At 64.7% G+C, this 9,381-nt stretch overlaps 1 protein-coding gene across 7 annotated transcripts in view; it reads left to right on the forward strand.

Moving 5' to 3' along the window:
- KCNT1 (potassium sodium-activated channel subfamily T member 1) overlaps nucleotides 1-8,762 on the forward strand; it is a 79,892-nt gene extending 71,130 nt beyond the window's left edge. For 4 of the 7 annotated variants that reach the window (XM_050759748.1, XM_050759745.1, XM_050759746.1 and 1 more), the window contains 7 exons: nucleotides 149-232; nucleotides 373-501; nucleotides 950-970; nucleotides 1,858-2,182; nucleotides 3,749-3,811; nucleotides 7,422-7,506; nucleotides 7,652-8,762. In XM_050759748.1, the coding sequence (XP_050615705.1) occupies nucleotides 149-232; nucleotides 373-501; nucleotides 950-970; nucleotides 1,858-2,182; nucleotides 3,749-3,811; nucleotides 7,422-7,506; nucleotides 7,652-7,772 (828 nt within the window). In that variant the 3' untranslated portion in view covers nucleotides 7,773-8,762. Of the gene's footprint in view, nucleotides 1-148; nucleotides 233-372; nucleotides 546-602; nucleotides 971-1,857; nucleotides 2,183-3,748; nucleotides 3,812-7,421; nucleotides 7,507-7,651 lie in introns of those variants that run through there. The other 3 variants (XM_050759752.1, XM_050759747.1, XM_050759751.1) reach the window with 2 other exon arrangements.
- The last annotated feature ends 619 nt before the right edge of the window (nucleotides 8,763-9,381 follow it).

Consider the following 9,381-nt stretch of genomic DNA (forward strand, 5'->3'; position numbering starts at 1 on the left):
GAACTCTGCCTGTGGGTCATGTGGTGCTTGGGTACCTGGTGGTTGTGTGTGTGCATGAGGGGGGCGAGCCTGTGGCCGGGGGAGTGTGGACCTGTGTCCTACGTCCATGCTCATGTGCCTCGCTGTGGCCCCCTCCCTCCCTGGCCAGTCCTTCGTGAAGGACTACATGATCACCATCACCCGGCTGCTGCTGGGCCTGGACACCACGCCGGGCTCGGGGTACCTCTGTGCCGTAAGTGCCCCCGGCCGGGCCGGGCTGGGGTGTGCCAGGCTGTCCCGAGTGGGTGGATGGGCACCTGCCCCTGATTCAGTGGCTGGGAGGCTCTGGGTGCTGCCACGTGCCCCGGCCGACTCAGGGCTCCTGCCCTGCAGATGAAAATCACCGAGGGCGACCTGTGGATCCGCACGTATGGCCGCCTCTTCCAGAAGCTCTGCTCCTCCAGCGCCGAGATCCCCATCGGCATCTACCGGACAGAGAGCCACGTCTTCTCCACCTCGGAGGTTCTGGGGCAGCCCCTGTCCTGTGCAACCCACGCCATCCCCACCTTCCGGGGGCTGGGACCGTGGCAGCCCCTGTTCTGTGCGACCCACGCCATCCCCACCTTCCGGGGGCTGGGACCGTGGCAGCCCCTGTCCTGTGCCACCCACGCCATCCCCACCTTCAGTGTCGGGAACTAGATCAGCTTTGCCCCTGCCGGCAGCTCTTTCCGTCTGGTCTGTGTGCCCACGTGCAGTGCTTCCAGCTGGAGCAGCCATGACCCCTACTGGGGGCAGAGAGGCTCAGGGGAGGCTTGAGGAAGAAGATGGGCAGCCCCTGTGCTGCAGGCCACACAGCGGTGGGCACCGTGCCTGCCCGCCCTAAGCGTGTTCCATGCAGACCCCAGGCTGAGGCGGTGTGGGGGGCAGGGGCACGCCCACAGGTCTCAGACTGTGCCTATTTCCTTTGCAGCCGCACGACCTCAGAGCCCAGGTAAGTACCCGCTCTGCGCCCACACAGCCTCTGCCGAACACCAGAGCATCGCAGCCTCACGTGGAGAAGCCTGCCAGGCCCCACCCACCCACCTACCCACCCACCCACAGGGCCCTGGGGAAGCCGAGGCGGGAGTGGGTCCTGTGGATGTGTCGGCCCCAGCGTGGCTCAGAGAAGGCTCTTGACAGTCACTCCCTCCTGCACTGGTGGGGAAACTGAGGCCTGGGGGAGTAGCCTGTGAGTTTGGACACCAGTTGCACCCCCGCCCCTCCCAGGCCCAGCCCTGGCTCCCCCAGGCCCCACCAAGGCAGGCAGCCCCATGCCCCTCTGGCCTGACCATCCAGCCCCCAGCCTCCCAGGCCCTTCTGAAGGTGCCGCCCGGTGGGGGGGGGCCCCGCCTCTTCCCAGCACCCCACACCCCACAGGCCCTGGCCCTCACGTTCTCCCGGTTCGGGGCCTCCGAAGGGCATGTTTGCAAGAGGGACCAGGGCCCATCTGCAGATGGAGAAGTTGGCACGCAGAGGGGGTGACCCCCCAGGGCAAGGCCAGGATGTGCTGGGGTCCAGATGGGTCCCCAGCCGGACCCACAGAAAGAAGGGCCCAGAGAGGTGAAGGGAGCTGCCCTCAGTAGCCTGGCGAATCCCTTGACCAGGCCCAGGCAGGGTGGGTGGCCCGGCAGTCTGAGCTCAGAAGGAAACCTCGGACCAGGCACGTTCTTTCCAGAGGAGGGAGGCACATGCACCCTAGGGTCTGTCCTCGTACTCTTCCCTGACACCCCCAGCCACTCCCACGCGGGCCCCAAGCCCCAGAGCCCACACCTCCTCCTAAGCCCCTGCCCCAAAGCCCATGCCCCTCCCAGCAGCCTCACCCCTCCCCGCCCTACCCAGTCCCAGATCTCGGTGAACATGGAGGACTGTGAGGACACACGGGAAGCGAGGGGGCCCTGGGGCTCGCGCGCCGGCACCGGAGGCAGCTCCCACGGCCGACACATGGGCGGCGGTGACCCCACGGAGCACCGGCTGCTGCGGCATAAGAGTCTGCAGTGGGCCCGGAGGCTGAGCCGCAAGGGACCCAAGCAGGCAGGCCGGGCAGCGGCCGCGGAGTGGATCAGCCAGCAGCGCCTCAGCCTTTACCGGCGCTCTGAGCGCCAGGAGCTCTCCGAGCTGGTGAAGAACCGCATGAAACACCTGGGCCTGCCCACCACCGGCTACGGTAAGGGCGCCCGGCGTGGGTGGGGGCAGGACGGACAGACTGGGCCAGGAACAGTCGGCCACGGCATCCCGGGGCCTGGGCCATCCTGTCAGTCAGCCTTTCTGGCCACGCGCTGCCTGCCCCTACTGTGGGGTCAGCTGTGGGCACCACCACCACGGCCCAGCAGAGGTCCTGTGCAGAGGAGGGTGGAGGAGGGGAGTGGCCATGGCCCACCCTGGTACTGGGAGGCCACAGGACCCTACGGCATCCCTGGTGCTGAGCCCCATAGGGAGGCACTCTGTCCCACTGCCCTGAGGCCTCAGTTTCCCTCTCTGCCAAATTAGAGACAGGAGCAGGCTGAACCCTTCAGCCAGGGGAGGCAGCTGTGGGGTGGAGAGGGCCAGGCTGGGCTCCCCGAGTCAAGGGCATCAGTTAGCGATGGGCCAGCAGGCTGCAGCTAGTCCTGCTGGACAGCGGATACCCAGGGCCCCTGAGTTCTCGCAGAGGACAAGACTGTGTTGGGGACCGCCTCCCGGAGCCCCCAGCCCTCCCAGTAGCCAGGGTAGGGGGGACCTTGTCTTTGGGGAAACGACTGGGGGAACAGCCCATAGCAGGACATACCTCTGTCCACCATGAGCCTGCTGCCACTCCCACGGCACAGCCCCTCCTGTGGTCCAGGGAGCCCGGTGTCCGTCTTCAGCAACAGATCCGCACAACCCCGTCTTTCTGCGCCTTGTAGTGGGAAATGTGCTTGGGCTTGGGGGCCCTACATGCCCTGCCTGGCGAGGAGAGAAACTCATCCCCTCCCTCCCTCTAGAGACGCTACCGCCATTGATGAAGCCACAGGCCCCAGCTCCCCGGCACTGGGCCGCTGCCCAGTGACATCCACCCCTGGGCCGTGTCAAGGCTCCACCCTCCCTTTGTTCCATCTCGGGGACGTGCCCGATGCTCAGGGCTGCCTCTGTCCCTTTGGGGTGCCTGGTCTCCCAACCCTGCTTCCTGCATCTGTCACCTGGGTCGAGGTCTTGAGTCCTCTGAGCAGAGTCAGGAGCTCAGGGCTGGCCCAGGAGATGCTCACAGGTCACTGGGCTGGGGCGGCCTGTGGGCCCGAAGGAGACTCAGAGGCTAGGGTTTGGGGAACAGGTGGCCCATGAAGACCTTTCCCGGGCCCCAGCCCTGTGGGCGCTGTGGAGGACGCCCCCTGTCCCTGCCTTGAAGCTTCCCTCCGTCCCCACAGTGTCCCTGTCCCGGGAGGGGCTTCATGCCCTTTCAGGGGTGGCTCCCAGGGCTGAGAGGGGTGCCCGGCGTTCGTGTTCGTGGCCCCCCTTTGTTGGCAGAGGATGATCCAGCCCGGTCCGGCCACCCCCAGAGCTGGTGCCTGCCTCCAGAGCTTGGCAAGGGAGGAGCAACTGCGTTTCTGGTGACCGACTCGCTTCCGGTGGCTGGCGCTGGCTGCAGGTCCTGGGGTGGCCGGCCTCCCGTGCAGCTGCCCCCGCACCCGCCCGCTGTGCCGGCCGCCCGCACCTCGCTTGCTGACACTCTCTCTCTCTCTGTTTCTGTCTGTGCCTCTTTCTGTGTGTTCTGTAGAGGACGTAGCAAATTTAACAGCCAGTGATGTCATGAATCGGGTAAACCTGGGATATTTGCAAGGTAATTCTGCTCTGGCGGGTGCCGACCGCTGCACCACAGGGCTCACCAACCTTTCGCCGCCGGCAGCCTTGCCGTGCCCCGTCCCGGCCAGGCAGGTGGACGGGAGCTGTGAGAGCACGTCCCAGGTGTCAGCCCGGGCAGCCCTGTTGGGCAAAGCCTCGCATGTTGACAGTGTCCCCTGGCTGGGCGTTGAGGACGGGCCTGAGGCTGAGGTCCGGGGCTTGTGCTGGTCAAGGTGCTGTTGGCCACCAGGCAGAGTGGCAACTGCCCAGCTCTTGGGCTCACTCTGGTGCTTCTCCTGCTTTGCTGTTTACGATGGGACCGGTAGGCCACCCTGGCCTACAGCCAGCCCCTCCCTGTGGCTGGCCCCACAAGCGGTCTGAGGACCCCAAGCCCCTCTGCTCTCAGAAAGCACCCACATGGTCCCAAGCCAGGGCCCCGGGAGGAGCTCGGTGAAGCCTGGGCTGGACGCAGGGGTGGGGAGTCCAAGCCGCTAGGAGTGGGCAGGCTTTGTGGCTGCCCAGGCGAGGTGGATGGTAACCTTCATCCCCCAGCTGGGGCTCCACGAGGGGATTCTTCCTGCTCGGCTGGGGCAGAGCCGCTCCACACCCCATTCTCTTCTGGGTGCTCAGCCGCCCAGCACCCCATTTCCTCCAAGAACATGCTGTGCCCCGTCAGTGCTCAGAGCAGAGTCCCAGCCGGGGCGCTCCCCGGGGTCCTGGCAGCCTCAGGGGAGCTCAGAGCCTGCCCTTGCTGCCTCTCCCTCAGGGTAACCCAGGAGCTTGAAGGGCCTCCTGAGCCCAGGCAGGTGTTAGCTCGGGAGGGACGTGTTTGCCAGGATGGCCTTGCAGCCAGAGGCAGGGCCAGGCCTGGAGCCGCCACGGAAGTAAAGCGTCGGCCTCTCCCGGTTCCGTGCTTTTCCCTACGATGGCGCTCATGGAAGACCCTCGCTCTGCCAGGCACTGTGGCGCTTGGACCCGCAGCTAGTGGCCTTCGTGAGCCTTCATGAGTGAGACGCCTGCATTTCCCGCTGCCCTCACCCGCCACGGCTTCCTGCGGCTCCTGCTGCGGCTCCAGGGCAGGCGCGGCCACGGCAGGCTTGGGGGTCGAGGGCTCACAGGACTCGCGCGGCACTCGGCCTACATGCCTGGGACGGTGAAGGTGCTGGGGCTTTGGGGCTCGGGGGCTGCACCCCGCTGTTTGGATTCAAGCAGACCCTAGGCCAGGATGCAGAACAGGAGGAGTCACTGTCTTTGCAGGGAGGGTGGGCAGCATCCCGGGGCCCCTCCAGCGTGCAGCCCCCACCCCACACACACAGCAGGAGGAGCCACCTCAGCCCCGATACACAGACCCCGTCTGCACGCCGCCTCACGGCTGCCTTGGGGGTAGGCACTAGTTACTCCCAGTTTACGAGGAGGAAACTGAGGCTCGGGTGGCGGCAGCTCTGGCCTGGCGTGGGGGATTCAGGCAGGAGTGACCGTGGATGCCAAGGGCCAGGGGTCTGGAAGTTCTGGGGCCTGCATTGTCAGGAAGTGGGTGAGGAGCAGAGGTACCACTGAGGCCTGGAGTGAAGGTTGGAGGGTCTGGGTGGAGGCATCAGGTAGCCCTGGGGACCAGGGGTGAGGTGGCCCTGCCCCAGGACATTCACCAGAAGGGCCAAAGCCAGCCCCTGCCTCGCCCCAGGCCACCAGGCACACCTGCTGCCAGCCTTCACCAAACACAGTGGACACGCGAAGCTAGTCCTCTGTGCCCATCCTGGGCAGCCAGGACCAGTGCCACGTGACTGACCACAACCCAGCCCCTGGCACTGCAGCTGGGACCCAGCATCCCCACCCACCACCCAGCCCAGCCTGGCTCAGCCTAGCTATGTGCTCTGCTCACTTCAGAAGCGTGTGGTCCAGGTACCCCAGGGGGAAAAGCTGAGGCCTGGGGGCCAGTCTGTGCCTGCCGGAGTGAAACGAGCTGGTGGCCCCTTGTTCTTGGTGTCCCACGGGGTGCTCATCACAAAGCCAGTCAGGCAGCGGGGGCAAGTACTTACTGGAGCCGCCCACACCACTGCTCCCTGTACCACCTGCCATGCGGCCACCCCAGAGGTGTGTGTGGGCACAAAGGCGGGGAGGGTGTGCCTCCCTGCACAGCCCCAACATGAGGCCCCCGGGCCTCTAGCAAAGGCCTGGGGAAGACCCTGCCATGGGTTTTGGGAAGAGAGCCAAACAGCTGTGAGGGGCAGGTGTCAGGCCGTCCCATCCCGCAGGCATGGACACAGGAGCTGGCACCAAGTGACCTGCCGCCGTGTGCAAAAGGCCCGAGGCAGAGCTGTCCAGGTCACCCCCCAGGTCCTAGCCTGTGTCCCTGCCTCCCTGGCAGCAGCTGTGCTCACACTGTGGGACCTCTGAAGCCCCCACTGCAGGGGGACCAGCGTGGCCCCCACCTGGCTGGCCAGCAGCCTCCCTGACTTTTCTCAGGGGCCATGGCAGGGCTGCCCCAAGGGGAGAGGACGGGCAGAGAGAAGGGAATGGCGGCAGCCAGGGTGGAGGCTCCCTGGGGTTCCTGTGTCCTGGGTCACCTTTGTTCTCTGTCCTTGGAATCCTGGAACAGGAATCCAGGAGGTTCCCTGAGACACCGTCAGATGGATAAACTGAGGCTACAGGCCCTTCCCTCCCGGCCAGTGAACCCAGGGCCACTGCTGTGATGGTGGGCTCTCCTTCCCTGTGCTTGGCCCCGCGGAGACTGTGAGATGGGGGGGGGGTGTTTCTCCAGGACTGTTTTCACCCCGTGGGACACATCCGCACTCCCACGCCATGAGCCAGATGCCAGGCTGTCTCCCATGAGGGGCAGGGCCGTGTTCTCAGAGGGATGAGCTGGGGGCTGTTCTGGGCTGATGCCACTTGGGACTTAAGTCTGAAGCAAAGGGCTGAGCACAGCGAGTGGGAGTGGCCTGCCCAGGACGGCTGCAGCTGCAGGGCCCTGTGGGAGGGACGGGGCTGAGCAGCCTCTGGAGGCCGAGGTGGGTGTGTGTGAATGTGGAGGACGGCATGCAGGTGTGTATACGAGTGAGTGTGCAGGGGTCTGTGGATAGCATAGGTATGGGTGGCTGTGAAGATCTGTGCAGATAGACACAAATGTGTGTGGGACACAGAGGTGAATCTGCAGGTGTGTAGGCGTGTGTGTGTGTGCACAGATGTGTGCAGGTGTTAGGTGTGTATGGGGGTTGGGGTGTGTAGTGGTGTGTGCACAGGTGTGTGCAGGTGTAGATTAAGGCATGCATGCGTGTGAGGTGAATAGATATGTCTATCGGTAGACGTAGGTGTGTGCTGGTGTGTACAGGTGTGCTTCGTGCCTCTGCTCAGGCCCACCCCTTTGCTGTGATGCCACCTGGCACCGGAGGAGGGTGCAGGTCAGAGCTGGCTCCCGGCTGCCCTCCTGGCTGCCCCCTGCCCAGTGTGGGGATGGGCCCTGGCTGGGCTCACCAGGATGAGGTGCTGGAGCAGAATGGTCAGGAAGGCCGGAAAGACTCAGCTCATCCTGGACCCCCCACACCTCCGGGCCCCTGCGGAGCTGGGAGGGGGAGGGCTGGGGAGTGACATCTGCCCGGCTGTGTCCTTTGCAGACGAGATGAACGACCATCAGAACACCCTCTCCTACGTCCTCATCAACCCTCCGCCCGACACGAGGCTGGAGCCCAGCGACATTGTGTGAGTAGCACCTGTGGGCTGTGTGGAGACCCCCTGAGCACCAGGTGGGCACTGGGGAGACGAGGCCACAGGCACCACAGTGGGGGTGCTGGGCAGGGGCTGCCCGGCCCACGTCCACTCCAGGGTCCCCTCTGCCCCCCCGCAGCTATCTCATCCGCTCCGACCCCCTGGCTCACGTGGCCAGCAGCTCCCAGAGCCGCAAGAGCAGCTGCAGCCACAAGCTATCGTCCTGCAACCCCGAGACTCGCGACGAGACGCAGCTCTGAGCCAGCCCTGCACGGAGCTCGGGCCACCAAGCCCAGGGTCCTCAGGAAGGACGTGGAGGAGCGTGTGAGGACACAGTGGCACTAGCGAGACCCTGGGGATGCCACACTCTGCTCACCGTGGCTCCTGGGACTCCACCCTGGAAAGGAGCGCCTCGTGCGGGGGGAGGGCCAACTCGGGTACCTGAAGGCTAGTGAGGAGAGTTTTTTAACCTATTTTTACAGACTGATGCAGTCCACGTCTCTTTACACAGATGTACCGTAACTCGTGACCAGGGCTGGCTGGGAGGGCAACGCGGGGACCAGACGCCCCGCAGGGCCGAGCCCAGGCTGTCCTGGAGGGTGGGGCTGGCTGGGGTGCATGGGGAGGGGAAGAGAACCCAGGAGCCCTGCATGGGCCACACCCAACTCAGAGCCAGCCTGAGCTTTCATGGCCAAGCGGCCTCACTTCCTTCCAGCCAAGGCCTGAGGCCCGGGGCTGCCGTGCCGCACTCTGTGGGGCCGGTGAGGGGCACCCTCTGCTCTTTGCTGTCCTGAGTCCCTTCTGGAAGTCAGAAGCAGCAAAGGGCCCGGGGAAGCCGGGCGTGTGTGAGGGGTGCATCCCCAGGTGTCCCAGAGGGCCCTGTTGCCAAGGACCTTTCTGAAGGTCACGAGCAGAAGCAGAAGATGCCATTTTCTCTACTTCACACTGAACTTTCCCGGCCACTGCGTCTGGGCGGCGTTTGGGTGGAAGATGGTGCATTTCCACGGACCATTTTACACTTACCTTTTAAAGCAAAGCCTCGTTTTCTAAACCCCTGACTTGTGAAGCACAATTCAGCCTCCGGGCTGGGCCATGTGGAGGGAGAGGACCTTCTCAGCAAGGCGAGATCCCGGGTGGCGGCTGACATCGGGAGCGTCGCCCTGCGTCCTTTGCTGCTGGTTCCTTACTGGTTGGTACGGTCAGTGCTGGAACCTTCTATTAAACGGATGCATTCTGGAGGCATGAAGTTACAAGTTGCCCCACTCGTGGTTCCAAGGCTCTCACCCCTCCCAGCCACCCCATTTTAAGGGTTAGAAACACCTGCTGGGGTCCCCACCCCAACCCCACAGGCAAGCTCCCATTCCCCAGCCAGACCAGGACAGTCCTTCCAGAACTCGGGAACCAAATTGTATTTGGCTACTGGTGACTGAATCCTGGTAGCCAGGAAACTCATCTGGTGGTGGAGGTCCCAGAGTCCAGGAGGGCTCTCTGGTGAGCTGCCCATCAGCCTCACCCCTGCAGCCAGGCGTGTCACTGGGGTGGATACAGAGACCCCAGGCTCCGCCCACAGTGGCACAGAACTCACCTGAGGTCAGCAGCTGCTGGGGATCCCCTACACCGGGGGTCAGGGCTGCCCCAGGCAGGGATGTGTGTGTACCTCACCACGTTCATTTCAGGGTACCCCAAGAGGCTGAAGGGGAAGGACCAAAAGGCTGAGGTGCAGCCCCTCCCCGGTGTCAGGGCAAACAGCACAGCTGCTAGAGGGGCCGGCCCTGGCCACACGACTAGCTAGTCCCTTACTCCTGGCCTGCCTGGAACCCTCCTGCTCAGAAGGTGCCCACTAGCCCTCCGTGGGGGACAGAGCCAGAT

The sequence above is a fragment of the Macaca thibetana genome, chromosome 15, assembly GCF_024542745.1.
Source record: "Macaca thibetana thibetana isolate TM-01 chromosome 15, ASM2454274v1, whole genome shotgun sequence".
Lineage (NCBI taxonomy): Eukaryota > Metazoa > Chordata > Mammalia > Primates > Cercopithecidae > Macaca > Macaca thibetana.